Raw genomic sequence first — 23372 nt, forward strand, 5'->3', positions numbered from 1 at the left:
CCAGGAGTGGAGCAACGGGTGAGAAGGAAAAGAGAGCGGACAATGCCGACTTACCCCGAGGAGGCACAACCACACCAGGAGGGCTTCCAGCGGGGCAACCTGGCCCCACGGCAACAGTAGTCTGCCACACTGCAGTAAAGAAAAGGACCACGTCACCAATGCGCATATGGCACGCTAAGTGGGAGAAAGAACAGCGGTGTGCATACCTATTATGCTGCGAGAGGAGACGTGTGCCACGATGGCAAAACACGCCAGACAGCGCTCCGATGCGCTCACGGCCACGCCACAATGGCTCCACCACACCTGCACAAGCTCTGCCACACGGTTACGCTGCAAGAGGAGACGTGCGCCACGATGGCAAAACACGCCAGACAGCGCTCCGATGCGCTCATGGCCACGCCACAACTGCTCCACCACACCTGCACAAGCTCTGCCACGCCACACCAGGCCACAGCCACCACGGGGGACGAGTGGAACCGGAAGAGAAGAGAGGGGTGGCCGGTGTGACCGGACCAGTATATAAACGGTGCGTGGCGCCGCCCAGCAATCAATGGAACACCAGTGAAGCCAGAGCCCTGCACTGGGAGGGGTAAGGAACAGTGCACCGGCTACATATGGTTGTGTTATTATTGCACATGTATTGTATTGTACATGGTTATTGTACATCTGTTCATCTGTTCACCCTCCTCCCCCTGTAGTGTAAAAAGTTAATTCCTGACCAAGTAGAATGGTTACACTGCATAAGTGTTTAAGAAAACAAAGCCATGTGACCATCATATAACCATGTTTTATGCATAAGTTCTAATAATACTGAGTGTGATGTATCTATATGTGTTAAAACATTGTTATACATGTCAGAGTATTCATAATATAAGTTCACATTGTATCCATACACTAAAGAACACACACATTCAAGTATAAGCTATCATGCTTTGTATAATGATAACACACACACATATTCAAATGTTTGTATTAACTGATGCACATTAAAGGTTCATATTGTATGAGAGCACATAGGAGCACAAGGGGCTGCATAAAGAAAGTCCCTAAAATTCACTCACATTTTTAAAAATAAAGTGAAAGTGAATCCGGAGCTAAGGGTGGAAAACTTGGGAAATTCCAGGCTCAAAACGAAAGTATTACACCATTAAAAACGGGCCTGCTCATGATTGGACAAAAGAAAAAGGTATCCACCAATAGAATTGGGTTAAAGTGGGATGGATTTGCAGAAAAAGTTGGAGACACTACCCAGTCTCCACTAGCATAAAAGCAGATGTGTTGAGAAGCGGTTTTCAGTCCAGCTCCGGGGCTTGACTCGATGAGTTGTATGTGTTAAGCTTGTGAACACATTAAACTCGATTGCATCGGACTCTGCCTGTCTCCAGTGATTTCGTGAGTGCTGCTTAGTTGAATCCAAGGTACCAGATCGACGCCTGAGAATATTTGAGAAGCAACGTTGAGGACAAGGTCGGGAGCCTACAGGCCCAACTCCAGGCACCGATTTTTGCCTCTTCACCCCCCAGTGAGGAGTTGAACAGTTTGATGGCACGGGGGACAAAGGAGTTTTTCAGTCTATTTGTCCGGCTCTTTGGAAGGGGCAGCCTGTCGCTGAACCGGCTCCTCCGGCTGCTGATGACAGTGTGCAGAGGATGGTTGGCATTGTTCAAGATGCCCCGCAGTTTGTTAAGAGTTCTCCTCTCCGCCACTGTCACCAGGGGGTCCAGCTTCATGCCGACCACCGAGCTGGCTCGTCTGACCAGCTTTTCCAACCTGGAAAGTTCTGCCTTTGATGTGCTCCCACCCCAGCACACCACAGCGTAGGAAAGGACGCTGGCGACCACGGACTGGTAGAACATCCACAGGAACTTCCTGCAGATGTTGAAGGATCGTAGCCTCCTCAGGAAGGACATCCTGCTCTGAGCCTTCTTGTAAAGCTGTTCAGTGTTGCTCGTCCAGTCCAGCTCGTTGTCCAGCCACAGCCCAAGATATTTATAGGTCTCCACGACCTCCACCTCCTCTGCTCCTAACAGAACTGGTCTGGGTCTGGGTCTGTCCCTCCCGAAGTCAATGACCAGGGGCCTCATTTATAAAAGAGTGCTTAGGATTCATACTAAAAGTTGACGTGCGCCCAAAAGCTGAAAATGGCATGTGCCAAAAAATAATCTGGTTTATAAAGCCGTGTGCACACACACTTGCACACAATGTTCTCTTTATAAATCACAGACCTCCTGGAGTTGTGCGCACCCAGATTCGCCTCATATTCTGCCCTCTACACGCCCTAGTTCAACCATAAATGGTCATGCAAATCACCTCGTGAATGCGATCTGCATATAAATATAAGATTTTATTTGGTGGCCACAGCAGCGGGATCACTAATAAAGCAAAAAAAGTGGCAACACATCAGTGCTGCTGATGCTGTCAGCTGATGTGTCTGTGGGACTGCACTACTGCACTGATCTAAAGGTAGACCAAATATTTCTACTACTTCACCAACATGTAGTTAATGTGTTGCTTTTAAATTTGATGATGTTTGACATTGATGTAGGACATAAAGAATCACATTTATTAAAGGTGGAGGAAAAAAGGAATATGTGCCAGTGCCATCTTGCGCAATTACGCACGAGGGTCACCGCAGTATTTATATGTTTATGGCAATTAGTCTGATCAGACACGCGGCCTGAATTACAGCATGAACCAATGGTATCCCTGTCCCAAAATACAATGTGTAATTTGAAATACAATTCAAAGATGAAAGTGTAATAGGCGAACACGTTTCTTCATGCCGGTTTTGTCATGAACAGCACATGTCTAAGTAGGGCTGATGAAATGAGTGTAACGTTTGTGCTTAATGGCTGTATTTCGAGACATGATAAATGCACTGGAAATATTTAGTTAAATAAATAAATATATTCCATGCAGTCACGCCGTCCTCCCCCCCTCCTGCGCTCACATAGTGGACAATGAGACGTTAGAGGCAGTGCAGATTAAATACGTATTTAGAAAGAATTTCAATTCAGGATTTGAGTTGGATTTTACAACGTTTTTATGAAACGATTATTACTCAATCCGAGCGCAAAATAAGGCTGCTGGATTTAATTTCAATGATAACGTGGATCTAAGGTGGATATCGTGTATATATAGCGTGACATTAAATTCGTGTGAGACTCCACTTCTCCACATTGCCGTCTGTGTCGCCACTTCCCAGTGTCTCCAAAATGTGCGCACACATGACTCAGAGTTTGCTTACACGTGCGCACATTCTCCCGCCAAGTTTATTTTTATAAATCACAACCTTTGCGTGGGAAGTGGCGTACGCCACTTTCAAGCCCCATTTTGTGCGTAAGCAAGCTTTATAAATGAGGCCCCAGTTCTTTAGGCAATCAATCAATCAATCAATTTTATTTATAAAGCCCAATATCACAAATCACAATTTGCCTCACAGGGCTTTACAGCATACAACATCCCTCTGTCCTTTGGACCCTCACAGCGGATAAGGAAAAACTCCCCAAAAAAAACCCTTTAACAGGGGAAAAAATGGTAGAAACCTTAGGAAGAGCAACTGAGGAGGGATCCCTCTTCCAGGACGGACAGACGTGCAATAGATGTCGTACAGAACAGATCAGCATAATAAATTAACAGTAATCCACATGACACAATGAGACACACAGAGAGAGAGAGAGAGAGAGAGAGAGAGAGAGAGAGAGATGCAGGTAATGACAGTAGCTTACAACAACATTATTGAAAGTAATAATATTATAGTTATAGTTCTGGCTACTGTGGTACAATATGTTGAAAGTATGTATTAATATCTGGCAGTATACATGTGTGACAATAGTCGTGTATAATAACAGTAGAAGTATGACTAATGACTAATGATGGCAGCAGCAGCAGGAGGCATCTGGCAGGACCACGGCAGCAGCACAACCACACACGTCACGCTGTCCAGGCACCGCTGCGATATGAGTTAATCTGAGAGACAGTGGAGCACAAAGGCTCCGGAGAAGAAGCCGAGTTAGTGACATCCAGAATGGCCGAGTTAGCAAGATGCGGTAATAGAATACGAGAGAGAGAGAGAGAGAGAGAGAGAGAGAGAGAGAGAGAGAGAGAGAGAGAGAGAGAGAAGAAGAAGAAGAGAAGGTGCCCGGTGTATTATAGGGGGGTCCTCCGGCAGACTAGGCCTAAGTCAGCCTAACTAGGGGCTGGTACAGGGCAAACCTGAGCCAGCCCTAACTATAAGCTTTATCAAAGAGGAAAGTCTTAAGTCTAGTCTTAAATGTGAAGATGGTGTCTGCCTCCCGGACCGTAACAGGAAGATGATTCCACAGGAGAGGAGCCTGATAGCTAAAGGCTCTGGCTCCTGATCTACTTTTGGAGACTTTAGGGACCACGAGTAACCCTGCGTTCTCAGAGCGCAGTGTTCTGGTGGGATAATAAGGCACTATGAGCTCTCTAAGATATGACGGAGCTTGACCATTTAGAGCTTTATAAGTTAACAGTAGGATTTTAAATTCAATTCTGGATATTACAGGGAGCCAGTGCAGAGAAGCTAAAACAGGAGAAATATGATCTTGTTTCTTAGTTCCTGTTAGTACACGTGCTGCTGCATTCTGAATTAGCTGGAGAGTTTTTAAGGACTTACTAGAGCTACCTGATAACAGAGAGTTACAGTAATCCAGCCTAGAGGTAACAAAAGCGTGGACCAATTTTTCTGCATCTTTTCGGGTCAGGATAGGCCTAATTTTTGCAATATTACGCAGATGAAAAAATGCAGTCCGTGAGGTTTGTTTTAAATGAGAATTAAAAGACAAATCTTGATCAAATATTACTCCGAGGTTTCTTACGGTAGTGCTAGAGGCCAGAGCAATGCCATCAAGAGAAACTATGTCATCAGATAAAGAGTCTCTGAGTTGTTTGGGGCCAAGAACAATAACTTCAGTTATGTCTGAATTTAACATCAGGAAATTGGTGCTCATCCAAGTTTTTATGTCCTTAAGGCAATTATGGAGTTTAGTTAATTGATTACTTTCTTCTGGCTTCATCGATAAATACAACTGAGTATCATCCGCATAACAATGGAAATTTATAGAGTGATATCTAATGATAACAGGAAGATGATTCCACAGGAGAGGAGCCTGATAGCTGAAGGCTCTGGCTCCCGATCTACTTTTGGAGACTTTAGGGACCACGAGTAACTCTGCGTTCTCAGAGCGCAGTGTTCTGGTGGGATAATAAGGCAATATGAGCTCTCTAAGATATGACGGAGCTTTGAGGTGTTGAGCTGCAGGTTGTTTGTGTGGCACCAGAGTTCCTCACCAGGCTCCTGTATTCCTCCTCTTCATTGTCTCTGATGCATCCCATGATGGCCGTGTCATCTGCAAACTTATGGATGTGACACGTTTCAGAGTTGTAGCAGAAGTCCGCTGTGTACAGATAGAGAGGGGTTCAACAGCTAAGGCAAACAAAAGAGGACTTAGCCCTGCCGGTTGGTACGAGGGAGGAGAAGGTATACTGACAGGATGTTATTCCTCAGTGAGGCCAAGGGGGATGAATACAGTAGCTTCACCCATGAGATGAAGTTCTTATCAAAGCCAAACTTATCTAAGGTGTAAAAGAGATACCTCCACTCCACGCAATGAAAGGCCTTTTCGGCGTCTGGGGGTATCACAGCCTCTGGGACAGAAGTCACGTGGGAATAATATACTGTGTTAAAAAGTTGTCTTAAATTTAGAAAAAGGGTGCCTATTTTTCATTAATCCTGTTTAGTCCAGAGAGATAATGGTTGGTAACAAGTTTTCCAGATGTAGGGCGAGTATTTTGGACAGCAATTTAAAATGCACATTTAAGAAACTGATTGGTCGGTAGGAAGAGCAGGCAAGAGGATCTTTATTCTTTTTTAAAGTAAGAGAAATGGAAGCTTGATTGAGTGTTGGGGGCAAACTGAGAGACTGAAATGATTCCCAAAACATATCAGTCAAAACAGGGACTAACTTGTGTTGACATTTTCTGTAATACTCTTTGGATAGCAATCTGATGCTGGTCATTTGCCACCTTGCATAGATGAAATAGCTGCACTAGCCGGCCAGCTGATAAATGACACGTCAGCAACACGTAGGATGACACTTCTGAGGAAGACTGGAGTCACAGTCGAAACTGTCAAGCAGGTAAAAGAAACATCTCCTTCACTTTTTGTCTGAAGATAAAAAAATATTGAACAATTTTAAAAAAAGAAGCCAAAATGAACCTAATCAATCCTTCTGAACAGCCCTACGTTCCTCAGTTCCTCCAGTGTACGCTGGAGTGGTTCAATTAAGGTCTTGAATTCTTGTCTCACTGACAATATTTCACAGCCCAGGCTTGTGGACAGGGCATCAGTTTTCCTGAATATGTTGCACTTGAGGGAGGCATTAAGGGCGCTGGTAGCATTAGCATTCTCTGATACCGGTGTAGTCTGCTCAGGATGTTACAATGCTTTGTGCCCTCCTCTCGCAACCTCTTATTTTGGACAAGAATTGGACATCGTGGTCGGTCAAGAATCACACTGGTTAAGCCAGAACGCTTTAAAGTTCGTTTTCAACTGTCCTAGACTATTAGTATGAAAAACTGCACATTAAATGACTATGTTTAAGTCACATTCTCTCAGAGCAGTAAGGGGACATGTTTACTCTCTTCGGTGCTCCATAGGGTCCCCATCCTCATGAATTATTAATGAAAAAATTCAACTATAAAAAACTGAGCCACAGGTTTTGTTACTTGCTCACGCCCCTCATTGCCCCGAAAAAAGGGGCATTCTGTATAAACAAAAGTAGGCAGGCGGCATTTTGCTGCACTCCCGGATTTTGTTTTTATACTGCCAATGCTGAAAAAAGACTGATTGGGCTTTCCTACAAATCTGCGCAATTCCTATCTAAAAAGGGCTATTGAAACCTCCCTTAAAGAAGCAACAGACAGCATTTTTGCCAATATTATATCATTGTGAAAATAATGTGGGTTGCACAGGGTAGTATACACAGCAAACTCAAACTGTCAGGGTTTATATAGGTTACTTAATGGCTTTGCAATCTTTGCAATAAGCTCCTGCCACCGGGGACGAATTTTCACGGAAGAAATCTGCTTTACGGCAGGAAATGCGTCATGTATTGCCAAACTGGTCGGTCAGCCAATCAGGGACTGGAGCTGGTCCTTATGAGTAACTGGCTGGGGCATGAGATAGTTGAGTCAGGAGCACAATGGCAGACGGACAAAGTTTGGAGATAAGTGAAAAACGGCCTCCCAAAAGAAAACAAGCTAATCTGTCTGAGGAGGCGGGGATGCACAAAAAGGAGAGTGATAAAAGAAGAGGAAAAACAAGAGTAAACCTCAGTCAAGCGTTCAAGAGATGGAGGGAGCTCCGTGACCAAAGAGGCTTCAACACCAATGTCCAGCTAGCTTTCTTTCTAATGGATCAGTAAGTAACACGGCTAAATGTTAGCTAGCCGAGGGAGGGCTGTACTATACTGGCTGCTAGTTCATTCCTAGCTGGCTAGCATTGCAAATCGCTGCAACCAGGGACTGGGTAGCGAGTGTTGGTCGGCTGACATCCTCATTGCCATAGCCGCAGCTACCCAGCCTCTCCGACCGGGAGAAGTGGCGTAAAATCCTCTCCTCCGCTCCCGTTTGTCTGGTGAACGCCTCTCCTCTGTCAATACACTCTGCCAGCAGTTTAATAATATTGATGCCAGTTGTAACATTTGAATCTTTTAGTACTAAGCCATGTTCTAAGCGGGATAATGTATAGTGAGCCGGTGACTGTTAAAAATAACTCCGCTGCGCGTCAGGGTTCCATTCCCCTGTTGGGAGTTATTTTTCAACAGTCACCGGCTCAATACATTATCCCTTACATGTCTACTGTTGTTTGTACTGATACTGTGCATATTGGTATAATTTACTGTGAGTTGTTTGTACTGGTACTGTGCATTCTGGTGTAATTATTTGCATTACTATTTGTTTTTTTCTTCAGATAAATCTTATAATTGTTGCTCGGTCTCTTTACTCATTTATTTAGTATAGTGTCCACACACCCTGTCATTCTACGTATACATAGAGGTATACTGGTGGCTTTACAGCCTATATTTTATTGATTATCTCTGATCCCCATGGTCAATTTGGTCTTTGTGACAGTCCGAGCGACACTGCTGACGCTAGGTGGCGCCAAGCTAAAAAATAAACTAATCCTATCTGTTGCCTTTTTAACTTCTAAGCTCACCTTCCCCCATATCTATGACCTTGGTGTCATCTTTGATCAAACCCCCTCCTTTGACCAACATAACAAACACATCACCAAAATAGCCTTCTTCCATCTCAGAAACATTGCCCACCTCTGGCCATCCCTCTCTTTTTCAGCTGCAGAGACTTTCATTCATGCATTCACAACTTCCAGACTGACCTACTGCAATATTGTCATCTATGGTTCATGCTCCATTATCATTAATTGGTAGCCTTTTAATAGGTATGGAGGGTTTATAAAATATTATATTATATTATATATATATATATATATATTATGATTTACCACCAAGCAGCTGTTAAGATGGTATATTTAACCCTCCTGGAAGATATTGTAGTCCATGCCCTCAGGAGAGAGCACATCAGAGACCAACATGTTAAAACTATACTGCAATGTAACCCAAAAAGAAGGACAAACTAGTGTTGCACGGTATACCGGTACTAAAATAGTACCGCGGTACTAGAGTATTCCAAACGGTACTATACTGCATTTGGAAAATACCAGTACTTTGAAATTGATTCAGTTCATTAATTTAGTTAATTTATTTTACTCATTTATGCACACAAATGCCTTTCTTGTTCCTATTGGAGCACAGATTGCACAAGTGGTGTGTAAGACAACACCTGTATCAACAGTCGCAGCTGGCGCATGTGAAAAAAGACAGGTGAAAGTCTGCCTTGCAAAGGGAGACAACACGAGATAACACAAACTTGGTGGAACATTTGAGTTACCAAACCATGACGTCCGTACCGACGTTGTAACATCTAGTCCCTGAGTATAGTTATGTTTTTCTGTCTTTGTGCATTTTGATGACTTCCTGTTTTATTTTTGTATTTTCCTGTCATTCCAGATCCTCACCTCCTGTCCTCCTGTGTTTCCCGCTTTGTGTGATTACCTGCCCCGCCCTGATTAGTGTCACCTGTGTCTCATTATCCCACCTTCCCTTGTGTATTTAGTCTGTGTGCATCCCTTTGTCTCTGCCAGTTCGTCTTTTCAGTTCCCTGTAAGCGTCCCAGCCTTTTTCCCAGTGTGAGTCTCGAGAGTATGATCTAGTTCTGTTTTTTGGACCCTGCCTCTGCCTTAGCGTTTTTTGGATACCTCTGCCTTGTCTGACTGCCTTCCTGTGTACCGAACCAGCCTTTTTTCATTAAAGACTTTTGTTGTGAACTGAACCTGAGTTGAGTCCTGCTCTTGAGTCCTATCAGTTCAACCTTAACAGACGTACTTACCGAACCATGATTTTTATGGTACCGTTACACCCCTACTATTTATTGTTCTAAAGGTTTGTGTCCAAAAGGACTTTTCCTTAGGAAAAGTACCGAAGAGTATCGAAAAGTATCAAAATTCATATTGATATTGGTATCGAAACAAAGATTTTGGTATCGTGACAACACTAGGACAGACTAATCAAAAAGAGGGTCTAAAAGGGAGCCTGACTACAAACGCAATAATACAAGATGTGTCAGTATCAGAGATGTCAGAGATGGACAGAAGGTGTTGAAGCAAAATGCTCACTCATTTAAGTGGCTAATGTTGAGTCTTGAATCACTGTGTTTTCTCTGGCTCACTCACTGCCACTACAGAAAACCTTGCTAAATGCATTTGCTGCTCTTTCTCAGGCAGGTTTAAAACCACTAGAGGGGGTTAGTTTCTTAAACACTCTAATGAGTAAGGGGAACAGTGATCTCTCAATATTGAGGAAAAGCGGTGATTGGAGCACATTAGCACTGGCTTCTTTATACCACCCAAAAAAGGAAAAAAAAAGAAAAAAGAAAAAACAGAAGCCAGATGATTGCACAAAAATGCACCAACAAAAGATACTGCAGTATCCATATCTCTGATGTATTAATATTAATATAAAGATATATAAGATTCTTCAGAAGTGCACCTCCTGACTATTATGTGTTTCGAAGCATTTAGATTCAAGCTTTTATTTCAAGCTGACTGGACACTTTTACTGACGGACTTTAAAAGGGCTAATTTAAAACTCTGCAGCTCAGTTATGAACTAGAACCACCAGAGCACATCAGGCTGGTCTGAGCTGCTCTGCACTTGCTTCCTGTTACGTTTAGAATTGATTTTAAGCTCCTTCTTCTTGTATACAAAGCTTGGACAATGGCCCCGAACCAGCTACATTGCTAATTTCCTCATTAACTATTTGCGTCCAAGAACACTGCGTTCATCTGCTGCTGGTTTAGTGGAGATTCCCAGCAATAGCCGGAAGAAGATCTGAGATGCGGCCTTTGTCAGTTACACCCCAAAGCTGTGGAACACACGACCTATAGATATCAGGGAAGCCAGCTCATGAAATATTTTTTTAAAGAAAGCTAAAAATGTATCTGTTCACTTCAGCCGTTAACTAACTCTGACTTTCCTGATACAGGTCTGAAACAATTTCATTTTACACTTAAAACTGCTGCAACTCTTTTAACATGTTGTTTCTTATTAGGGGCCGGGCAGCCTAAGCTGCCAGGACCCTATTGTTTTGCTGCATGTTCTTCTTCTTCTTCCGAGGAAATCATACTTCCCATGCGAAAAAATTACCAAACTTTGCACAAAGGCCCAGTCCCATGCCAGATTGCCTCAGCTGCAAAAACAGGCCAATAGTCTTGATGGTGGCGCTACAGCAAGCCTCTAAATTTCAAAATTTTGAAAATTCACAACAAATTAACCATATGTGCTACAGAGTTCCAACTTTCACCAAAATGTAGCCCCAATACTGAAGAAACTTTTGTACATTTAAACCTATTGCAAATTATGAAGTCCATCACTCTGTTTTTTTCAAAAACTGTAAAACTTATTAAACTTATCTCCTCCCAGAATTTTTGCTCAATTGACACCAAACTTGCTACAGAGCATCTTCAGACTGTCCTACACAAACAATCCACACAGATTTTTGATTTATCAAAAATTGAGCCTACAGTGCATCAAAATGTTTGACTGTAAACGGTATTGTAAACATATACTTACAAATTCTTGCTAAATACATTTTCAGTGTTCATTAAAGAAATGACAACATTTTGGAGTCATGGTAGATGATGTTTGGAAAATATCAGAATTTTATCTCAAAAACTGAATTTTTTACAGCATTTTGAATTTCGCTCTCATGCGAACAATTGGAGTCAATGCAAAAATGGCATTTTTAAAATCAGTTTTTCGCTTATGGAGCCAATAAATCATTGTTAAAAACAAATTACCAACATCTCCATGCTGTCTAGATGCAATTTGTGTATTTTTGGATTTTTGTCTTAATAACTGAATTTTTGACAGCCGTTTGAAATCTGCCTTTACACGCTAACAGCTGCTGTCTTGCACACAGGTGACTGGCTTAGTCAATTTGTGAAGCTACATGTGACATTTCTGTTTGCCAGTTAGCTCAGTGAGATAGAGGATGGTTCTTGGTGTCAAAGATTGTGAGCCTCAGCTCGTGCAACATTTCCATATAAGAAATCTACCCCAACTTTTCATAAAGGTCCAGTCCCATGCCAGATGTCCTCAACTGGAAACACAAGACAATAGTCCTGATGGTGGCACTACAGCAAGCCTCTAAATTTCAAAACTTTGAAAATTCACTTTGAAAATTTGCTTTTCCATGGCATGGATGGCTACTGTCTAGCACCCTGATGCTTGGCTTTGTCAATTTGTGAAGCCACACATGAACTGTCACTTGCCAATTAGCTCAGTGAGATAGAAGAGAGTTTTTTCTTTCCTTTGTATATTATGAGTCTGATCACTTCAGCCACTCATCCACAATTTGAAGGGCATGCCATAATTATATGATGTAACTTCTATGTTGTGATATGCTTTGTTTTAGTGTGTGTGTTGCTCAGAATTGCCTAATTTTGCCTAAAATAACCCGGCCCCGACCACTGCTGCGCAGCAGCTATAATTTGATTTTATTATTTATTGTTTCATGATTGTTTTTGTTTTTTTGATTTTATAGTTTGATTATTTTATGATTTTAAGATTTATGGTTTTGCTAATACTGAGCTATGATGCCTCTGTTTTCACCCTTTTTTGTTTTAAATGTCATTTTATATTGAATTGCCTCATTTGCCTGTTTTAAATTGATGCTGTGTATTCTTGTGTGAAGCACTCAGTGCCCATAATGCCCTTATTGTGAAGCACTCTGTGCTGCATTTCTTGAGTAAAAGGTGCCCTGTAAAATAAAGTGTATTATTATTATTATTGCTGTTTTGTATTTCCATTTTTTGTTATGATATACTCTTCTTCACTCTCACATCCTCCCATCTCTCTGTGTCTGTCCAGTTTGACATCAACCAGCTGATGACCTCAGTGAATGTAAGCCAAAGCCTCAGTCCCATCCACAAGCCACTCGAGTCTCCCAGCAGCGTTGGCAGCAGTGGCAACAGTGGTGGGAGCATGGGCGGGGCCAGCGGCACAGGCGTGGAGCAGTCGCCGGTGGACCGTACCAAAGGCTTCTTCTCTGATGAATCAGAGCCCCTGCTTCGCTGTGACTCCACCTCAAGCAAAGACTCGGCCCTCAGCAGGAACGGCTCCTTCATTACCAAAGGTAAGCACGTTAGCCCTGAATCTTAGCACTGTTCAGAAACTGTAGTGAGTCATTGGTATGACTGTACTGTTAGCGTGATGTGATAGAAATTGCACCTTTATTACTGTGAATAATGAAAGTGCAGTCAGACAAACATAACCTCTACTTGCCAAACTTGAGACCTCCAAACCTGAGACCTCCAAAACATGGAAAATTTTGAAACCAAAACTTTTGGGGACTTACGTTTCAGTGTGTTTATTTCCTGCATTCTGGTGACTGAAACAATAACTGCTTTTAATTTTACCTTTAATTCTCAAGGAAGAATTTAGAATAATTCTCTGGCATTAGCTTGAGTGAATCTCTTGCATAGCAATTATCCTTATTTTCTCATTTATTCATTTCATTGCACCATGTGACCCCTGTACTTAAAGGATAACTTTGGTATTTTTCAACCTGGGCCCTATTTCCCCATGTGTATGTGTGCGTGTGATTCATAGGTACAACTTGTTTTAAAATTGGTTCAGTATTGAGGGAGCCAGCAGCCGCGAGGTAGATATGGGGGCAAATGCGTCCTGTATAAGTTTGCGCATTAAAAGTGCTTTTTTCACCACTGACCAGTTCAGATCGCCAGTGCTATCTCTGTAAATAGCATACTAAGCATTTCCCTCATACCCTTCACTTCTTGTGGGCTGTGTGTGACGTCATCTCGCGAGAGCTTTGCTTGTTGCGTGAAGAAAACAGAGGAGCCATGCTGAGCGTCGCACACAGAGTGGCGCTGGTTGTCCCGGAATACAGCTGAGAGTTTTACTGCATCGGTATCATGGCTGCATATTTAACCGATTTTAAGAATGAAGATGAGCCCTTTTATTACGATGGCCACCCATACTTATTTGAGCCCGAGTATATGGACGAGGAGCTCCTACAAATTGAAGAGCAGACGAGGATAGAGAGAGAGGGCCAACGAGCAGACGAGGGTGAAGCAGCGGCTGCACGAGCATGAATCTCTGAGGACTGATGGTGCTCCTGTGGTTGCTGTGACTCCATGTTGTGTTGCAATGAGTGGGACCTGTTGCCCAATATTCCTGGTCTCGATGTGTCCTGGGATGATACAGAAACTACCAAACGCTGTGTAACTACGTTAGAGGATTTCCCCCCTCTGATCAATAGGACAGTGCTAGATACCTTTTTTCATGTGCCCAAAATAAATTGGAGGAGGCGGCCAAAACCACAGGGACTAAGTGGTCAACTATCCATCAAGTAAGTATACTAATATGTCTTTATGCATGTAATACTGATACCTAGAATTGTCTCAGAGACGCAAATTTAGTGTTGCATACTTTGCCTTCGTATATATCGTACCCCGTTTTCTTCCGGCAACAAGCAAAGCTCTCACGAGATGACGTCACACACAGCCGGGAGGACGTGAAGGGTCAGGGAAACGCTTAGTATGCTATTTACAGAGATAGCACTGGCAATCTGAACCGGTCAGTGCGAAAAAAAGCACTTTTAATGCGCAAACTTATACGGGACGCATTTGCCTCGTGGCTGCTGGCTCCCTCAATACTGAACCAATTTTAAATGGTGTATGTACCTATGAATCATACGCACACATACACATGGGGAAATAGGGCCCAGGTTGAAAAATACTTAAGTTATCCTTTAACGGGAAAATAAAAGTGACAGATTTTAGAAATTGCACGTCCCTTTTCTTTAACCTCTCTAACTCCGCCAGGACGCCGGCATCCTTGCTCCCCTCCTTCTCTGTTAAATGGTATCTCCCAGGTGCACTACGTCATCAAACCATGTGATGTTTGGTATTGCCGGATTCAGGAAGGTCTTCACTTTTCAAAAATAACATCATTTTTCTTTTATTTATTATGTATTTCACACCAGAGTGACCTAAACACACAAAGTCCAAAATCACAATGAGTAGTGACAAGTCATGTCATGCTGTTTTTGGATGGGAAAAGCTAAAGGATTACTCATGATCTTATGTGGAGCTGTTAGTGGGGACTTAGCTGGTTGATAAAGTTAAGAGTCACCCCTACCACTATTTTTGGCTGAAATATACAGTCTAGAAAGTGGGATCATAACTTTCACTTTCATATGGCTTTATTCTGGTGATATTTTATGGTGTTTCTGTGTCAAAAACAACATCAGCTATCACAATCACGCCTGATTTCAATAAGTTACAATGTTTGAAGCTGGCTGAGTGTTGTTTGATCACTGACAGCACTGTTTTGAAGTCGAGTGACCGACTTGTCTTTGGGAGCTCTGTCTGGATCTTTTCATGGAAAAACACTGTAGAATGGTCATACTTGGTGCAGTCTTCTTCAAGTTTGAAACTTGTGTACATTGATAGTGTGCCTACAGCCCCATAGTGTCATTTACTTGCTCAGATGAAGCAACAGACAGTTATTCATCCTGAAATACATTTTTTATTTTATTTTAGGCAAAATCTTCAATTTTTTACTGAGCTCAGTGGCCCATTAGTCTGTCTCTGTATCACCCAGAATGTTTCTGACCCTTTCACAAGAAACTTTAGGGAGTTTTCTTTCTGACAAGACCTCATGCATGCATGTAGTCAGAGTGGCTCAGAAGCTACAGTCATTTAATTTGGGGGTGGAGTTTAAAACACTTCTTAAGAAATGTGAATTTTTCTGTCCAGAAGGCCATTTTTCTTTTCATTGGATGGAAAAGGCATGACCTGTCCTACTCTATGTCTGATTGGCAGCAATGGCCGACTGAAGCCTCGTGAAGCATTTTCTTTATTTTTGGAGCCCACTAAATGGCGCTCTTGGTTCAAAAACAGAGGTTCAAAGAATGGCAATTCAATGTGTTATCAACCTTTTGTTAATTAAATGAAATGCGAAATACAGGTGTACAGATTAACAGGTGATTGTGCGGATATGATTTTAACAAAGTCTTTGGCACTTAGACACCAGAGGGAGATTATTTGAGATTGTGGGACATCTGAGCGGCAGCAAGAAGAATCTCACAATATGAAAAGGGCGAAGGCCCCTTCAAGAAAAGAACACAGCCTAAAATTACCCCCAAAGAATGTTTACTTAAGGAGCTGCAGTGAGCAAGCCATGATAAATCAAACATAGTTAAATGATCTGCAAAGAGATAAGACACCAAATGAGCAAAACACAGAATTATAGATGACTTTTTTTAGACTGCTTGGCCTGCAAGGCTGAGGGCTGAATGCCGTGAATGTGATGCTGCTTGGCCTGCAAACGCTGAGGGCTGAATTCCATGAATGCAATGCTGCTTAGCCTGCGAAGGCTGAGGGTTCAATGCCATGAATATAATGCTGCTTAGCCTGCGAAGGCTGAGGGTTCAATTCCATTAATGTGATGCTGCTTAGCCTGCAAAGGCTGAGGGTTCAGTTCCATTAATGCGATGCTGCTCAGTCTGCTTAAGTGGTGCAAGATGCCATATATGCTGTAGATTAGTTTAACCTGCAATGATTGATGACGCCTGAATGATTTAGCCAGCTATGGTTACGAGGCATAATGCTATGTATGCAATTACATGCTGTATTAGTAATGGTTTATGACAGTGAGACCTGAATAAACCGCATGTAGCCTTGGAGCTGGCCAACACAGCTGGTTAGCAGAATGACATGCATAGAAAATTTTGATTAGGAAGTAAATAATAATAATAATAATAATAATAATAATCAGTGGCAAATTAATCAATAATGGCACCGACTTGAAAAAATAATAAGATGCAGCTAAATGAGAATTAAACAACCCACAACCACCTGCCACCAGTTATATGCTATTGCAAATCAATCAATCAATCAATCAATTTTATTTATAAAGCCCAATATTACAAATCACAATTTGCATCACAGGGCTTTACAGCATACAACATCCCTGTGTCCTTAGGACCCTCGCAGCAGATAAGTAAAAACTCCCCCCAGAAAACCTTTAACGGGAGAAAAAAATGTAGAAACCTCAGGAAGAGCAACTGAGGAGGGATCCCTCTTCCAGGACGGACAGGCTTGCAATAGATGTCATACAGATCAACATAATAAATTAAAAGTAATCTGTATGGCACAATGAGACAGAATGAGAGACAGAGAGAGAGACAGAGACAGAGAGAGATGCAGGACAGACGGTAACTGTAATAGCTTACAACAACATTAATTAAAGGAATATTATAATTATAATTCTGGTTATTGATGTACAATATGTTTAAACTATATATTAATATCTGATAGTATACATATGTCACAATAATCATATGTGTATAATAACAGTAGAAGTATGACTAATGATAACAGCAGCAGCAGCAGGAGGCATCTGGCAGGACCACGGCAGCAGCACAACCACACACGCCACACTATCCAGGCACTGCTGCTATGCGAGTCAACCCGCGAGACAGTGGAGCACAAAGGCTCCGGAGAAGAAGCCGAGTTAGATATGTGACAATAATCATATTTGTATAATAACAGTAGAAGTATGACTAATGATAACAGCAGCAGTAGGAGGCATCTAGCAGGACCACGGTAGCAGCACAACCACACACGTCACACTGTCCAGGCACTGCTGCGATACGAGTTAACCTGCGAGACAGTGGAGCACAAAGGCTTCGGAGAAGAAGACGAGTTAGTGACATGCAATACGGCCGAGTTAGCAAGATGCAGTAACAGGACATGAGAGAGAGATAGAAGGAGAGAAGGTGCCTGGTGTATTATAGGAGGTCCCCCGGCAGACTAGGCCTAAGTCAGCCTAACTAGGGGCTGGTACAAGCCAAGCCTGAGCCGGTCCTAACGATAAGCTTTATCAAAGAGGAGTCTTAATTCTAGTCTTAAATGTGGAGACGGTGTCTGCCTCCCAGACCGCAACAGGAAGATGATTCCACAGGAGAGGAGCCTGATAGCTGAAGGCTCTGGCTCCTGATCTACTTTTGGTAACTTTAGGGACCACAGGTAACCCTGCATTCTCAGAGCGCAGTGTTCTGGTGGGATAATATGGCACTATGAACTCTCTAAGATATGATGGAGCCTGACTATTTAGAGCTTTGTAAGTTAACAGTAGGATTTTAAATTAAATTCTGGATTTTACAGGGAGTCAGTGCAGAGAAGCTAAAACAAAAGAAATATGATCTCGTTTCTTAGTTCCTGTTAGTACACGTGCTGCTGCATTCTGAATTAGCTGGAGAGTTTTTAAAGATTTATTAGAGCTACCTGATAATAGGGAGTTACAATAATCCAGTCTACAGGTAACAAAAGCGTGGACCAATTTCTCTGCATCTTTTCGGGTCAAGATGGGCCTAATTTTCACAGTATTAGGTACATGAAAAAATGTAGTCTGTGAGATTTGTTTTCAGTGAGAATTAAAAGACAAATCTTGGTCAAATATTACGATGAGGTTTCTTATGGTAGTCCCATTTCTTTCCATGGAAATTAAGATTTAAAGAACAGCTTGGTTGCATTTCAAAAACATGAGAGACTGCAGCATTCTGTGACCTAAACGTGCACGGTGGGGTCTCATTATGATGCCTCCTCTACTAAAAGCCCTCTCAACTGGTGCAGAGGATGCAGGAACTGACAGCACCTTCATTGCCAAGTTGTGGAGTTGTGGGAATCTGTCATGGTTTTTGTACCAGAAGACAAGTGCATTGTTAGTGTCAGTGTCCTGTATGACATCAAAGTATTTGTTGTTCTCACCCTCAGAGATCAAAGTGTCTGAAAAATACAAGCAAATGAAAGAAAATTACTGAATTAGATAGAAAGACACATAGTAATACAGTGTCAGCAGGTATGGAATACTTAACTGCTCTTACAATATGTTGTTTAGAACAAGCATATTCCCTAAAGGTGAAATACAAAGACGGTATCAGAGTTTTACAATATGAAATTAGCACCTAATAAATTCCACTACAAGACTAATTAATTTTTCTTTCGATGTAAAATGTATGTGTGTATACCTGTCAGTGTTTTCTTCAGATCATCTCTGAACTTCTTGATTGATGTTGCATTTTGCCCATTTGTAACATCCAGATCCACCCTTTTTTTAATCCAAACTGTGGGTCAAGCATTGTAGCCAAAAAGTACACATTGTGGCTGAAAGATTCCTCTCCCCCGTCTTTGGTCATGTTTGTTTTGGCAAAGATTCCACTGAATCTTCTCATCAGAGACTGATGAAGGGCCTTTACTATTGGCTGACACTGTATTCGTGTCTCCTCCATCTTCACAAGATGTGTATGCAAGTCCAGAACAGTCGGAACCACCATGCTAATAGTAACTGATTTCCCTCCCTCTGTCAGGTCTGTTGCCTCCAAGAATGGTGCGAAAATTGATGTCAATTGCTGGTTCCACTCACAAGTGCAGAATACCACTTGCTGCACTTGTTTGAAAGTGCTGTTGCAGCGAGTGTTGTTTGCAGTTGGAATAGTCTTAGTAGAGTCAAATGCAGCCTCAAACTTCTCTTTGAACTGTGAGCTGCTGTGTAACAGAGTTGAGAAGCGTGATGTTTTGGCAATGGCGTGAGAGATGGCTCTAACTTCCTTCATGCTGTCATTCACAACTAACTGCAGGGAGCGAGCAAAACAAAAAATATGTTTACCTGATGACCAGGGTAGCTCTGTGTCTTCCACAGGATTCATGTCCTCCCACAGGTACTGATCATCTAGATTTTCCTCCTCACTCTCGCTGTCATCTGACTGCTGTTGTGGCATGCGAACTTTAAAAGCACACTTCATGTTGGCAGCATTGTCTGTGACAATATAAGTTATCTTCTAAAAGATACCATACTCTTCTTTGATCTCCTCAAAGACAGAGAAAATTCGATCTCTACTATGTTTGCCTGGGAAACGTCTACAGTCCAGCAAGTAGAATTCAAGGGCATAGCACTCCTTTGACTCATTGCACAAATGAGCTGTTACTCCAAGGAAGGAGCGCAGCCTGTGATTAGACCAGATGTCAATAGTTAAGGACACTGTTGATTTTTTTTCTCCAGCTTCTCCAAAACAGTCTCCTTAACGTGCTTTACCAAAACTGGTATGTATTTCTCAGTAATTGTTCTTTTCTTGAGATTGGTATGCACTTGTTTCTGGGAAAAGGATGGTATAGTTGGCTGTGTAGCATCTGTCTGTTGTCCTGCCTTGTGGTCCAGGAACCTGAAATTCAGGCTTAAATAAAATGATTAGATGAAACAAACACCAAGAGAAAATTCTCAGAAATAATGGTTTAAGTTGCCTTATTAATGTGCAATTTTCCCACTTGAAAAAATATTATTTCTCCACTTAAAAGTACACTAGATTCAAATATTTTCCCCATTTTTTCAAAAAAAAAAAAGGTTAGTAACGTAAAATAATTTAATTTGCAGTTTACATTTAATTTAGTTTTTTTTTTTTTTAGTTTATTAACTTTGTTTGCCTTAAGATTTTAGGTGTAAGCCATGTTAGGCATTTTGATGAAAACTCTGAACAAGAAACAATATATAAATTTATGTACATGTATCTATCTATCTTTCTATTAATAGATTTGTGCTTAATGCCAACACACTCACTGCCATACTCAATATGTTCACTTTTTCATAAAATGAAATTAAACATCACTTTTAATTACTGCTTTTAAACAATCTTTTAAACTTTATGCATTAGCATTACTCACCATGTTTTGTCTTGGATGAAGCTTTTTAACATTTTTATATTTTTTATCAAACAAATATTAAACTATTAAGCTGAAGAGTCTATCACTCTACTTTGTGGTATTTTCTTTGGCTGCTGTTTCTCTAAATTATCTGCCACATACACATTTCAGGTCGAGAGAGTAAAGATGGCCACGGCTGCGTGAGCGTCTGTTGCAGACTTCAGACTGCTCTTCCAATTTGGGCTAATAAAACTGCTCTGATCGTCCCATCCACACTGACAGGTAAAAGTATATCGACTACGTTTTGATTTTTTTCTTCTACTACCAGCTGATGATCCTTCCTGTGGAGTAATTTTCCTCGTGCAGAAAACAGTTTGCTCTGCGTCATGGCCGAGGTCAATCTTCAATCAATCTGGCAAGCCATTCAACGATTCAAAGTTGATATGACGGCTCATTTTGACGAAAAAATAGAGACCATGCAAGCTGGCCTAAACAATATTCAGGGATCATTATCTACAATGAGTGATAACATAGCTTTGGAAAAAGAGAATGCCTACCTGAAGGATAAAGCTGAGGAAGCTGAGAACGGTTGGTCCTCTAACCTCCGTCTCATCAGTGTTCCACAACATAAGGAAGGTAGAGATGTGATCGCCTTTATGAACCAGCTGATCCCTCAACTTCTCGGTAAGGACAACTTTCCTATGGCGCCGGTCATTGAAAGAGCTCATCGCTCTCCCACCTTCAGCTCCAGCACCAGCTCGGCTTCTCCACGACCCATCCTGTTTAAGTTTCTTCACTTCCAGGACAAAGTGAAGATTTTACGCCTGGCCAGGGAGAAAGGGGAGCTCATCTACATGGGCGCTCGTGTCCACATATATCCAGACGTCAGTGCTGGTTTGGTGAAGAAATGTAGACAGTTTGCAGTTGTCAGAAAATTTCTCCATGCCGCCAACATGAAGTACTTTGTGCTGTATCCTGCCAAGCTGAGAGTGATGGTGGAGGGAAAACCAAAAGTGTTCAGCTCTCCTGAAGAAGCAGAGTACTTCTTCAGACACCTCTCCTCCCCATCCGCATCCTCCTCTTCCCCTGGATAAAGTCGTGAGTAGTCTATCTCGTAAAGTTGTCAGCCTCGCAATTTTTTTGGTTTTGCTTTTTCTCATTTCATTTTTTTTATTATTAACTAATAATGACTTTAAAGAACTTTATTTTGGTTAAACTACTGCACGGAGTCATGAATGAGTCTAGGACCCATGATTGTTTATGAGGGGCCGTACAAGCCATAATTCATTCTGGCCCTCTCAGTCACATACATTCTCCTTACACATACATAGATTTTCTCTCTCACACACATACATTCTCCTTACACATACGTTTTCTCTCTCACACACATACATTCTCCTTTCACATACATATATTTTCACTCTTCTTTCACATATATTTTCACTCTCACACACATACATTCTCCTTTCAAATACATATATTTTCACTCTTCTTTTACATACATATATTTTCACTCTCACATACACTGAACAAAAATATAAATGCAACACTTTTGTTTTTGCACCCATTTTTCATGGGCTGAACTCAAAGATCTAAAACTTTTTCTACATACACAAAAGACCATTTCCCCTCAAAATCTGTTCACAAATCTGTCTAAACCTGTGTTAGTGAGCACTTCTCCTTTGCCGAGATAATCCATCCCACCTCACAGGTGTGTCATATCAGGATGCTGATTAGACAGCATGATTATTGCACAGGTGTGCCTTAGGCTGGCCAAAATAAAAGGCCACTCTGAAATGTTCAGTTTCATCACACAGCACAATGCCACAGATGTCGCAAGTTTTGGGGGAGCGTGCAATTGGCATGCTGACTGCAGGAATGTCCACCAGGGCTGTTGCCCGTGAATTGAATGTTCATTTCTCTACCATAAGCCGTCTCCAAAGGCGTTTCAGACAATTTGGCAGTACATCCAACTGGCCTCACAACCGCAGACCACGTGTAACCACACCAGCCCAGGACCTCCACATCCAGCATATTCACCTCCAAGATCATCTGAGACAGCCACCCAGACAGCTGCTGCAACAATCGGTTTGCATAACCAAAGAATTTCTGCACAAACTGTCAGAAACCGTCTCAGGAAAGCTAATCTGCATGCTCGTCGTCCTCATCGGGGTCTCAACCTGACTGCAGTTCGTTGTCATAACCGACTTGAGTGGGCAAATGCTCACATTCAATGGCGTCTGGCACATTGGAGAGGTGTTTTCTTCACGAATGAATTCCGGTTTTCACTGTTCAGGGCTGATGGCAGACAGCGTGTGTGGCGTCATGTGGGTGAACAGTTTGCTGATGTCAACGTTGTTGATCGAGTGGCCCATGGTGGTGGCGATGGGGTTATGGTATGGGCAGGCGTATGTTATGGACAACGAACACGGGTGCATTTTATTGATGGCATTTTGAATGTACAGAGATACCGTGATGAGATCCTGAGGCCCATTGTTGTGCTATTCATCCACGACCATCACCTCATGTTGCAGCATGATAATGCACGGCCCCATGTTGCAAGGATCGGTACACAATTCCTGGAAGCTGAAAACATCCCAGTTCTTGCATGCCCAGCATACTCACTGGACACGTCACCCATTGAGCATTTTTGGGATGCTCTGGATCGGCGTATACGACAGCGTGTTCCAGTTCCTGCCAATATCCAGCAACTTCGCACAGCCATTGAAGAGGAGTGGACCAACATTCCACAGGGCACAATCAACAACCTGATCAACTCTATGCGAAGGAGGTGTGTTGCACTGCGTGAGGCAAATGGTGGTCACACCAGATACTGACTCGTTTTCTGACCCCCCAGACCCTCCCAATAAAGCAAAACTGCACATTTCAGAGTGGCCTTTTATTGTGGCCAGCCTAAGGCACACCTGTGCAATAATCATGCTGTCTAATCAGCATCTTGATATGCCACACCTGTGAGGTGGGATGGA

General features: G+C 42.2%; 1 protein-coding gene across 4 annotated transcripts in view; it reads left to right on the top strand.

Moving 5' to 3' along the window:
* The window catches only part of tnfrsf21 (tumor necrosis factor receptor superfamily, member 21), a 253610-nt gene that overhangs the window by 198193 nt on the left and 32045 nt on the right, over positions 1-23372 (top strand). For 2 of the 4 annotated variants that reach the window (XM_049590672.1, XM_049590671.1), the window contains exon 5: positions 12533-12797. In XM_049590672.1, coding sequence (XP_049446629.1) covers positions 12533-12797 — 265 coding nt within the window. Of the gene's footprint in view, positions 1-12532; positions 12798-20556; positions 21484-23372 lie in introns of all 4 variants that reach the window. The other 2 variants (XR_007450415.1, XM_049590669.1) reach the window with 2 other exon arrangements.

The sequence above is a fragment of the Epinephelus fuscoguttatus genome, linkage group LG11 (assembly GCF_011397635.1).
Source record: "Epinephelus fuscoguttatus linkage group LG11, E.fuscoguttatus.final_Chr_v1".
NCBI classification, from domain to species: domain Eukaryota; kingdom Metazoa; phylum Chordata; class Actinopteri; order Perciformes; family Serranidae; genus Epinephelus; species Epinephelus fuscoguttatus.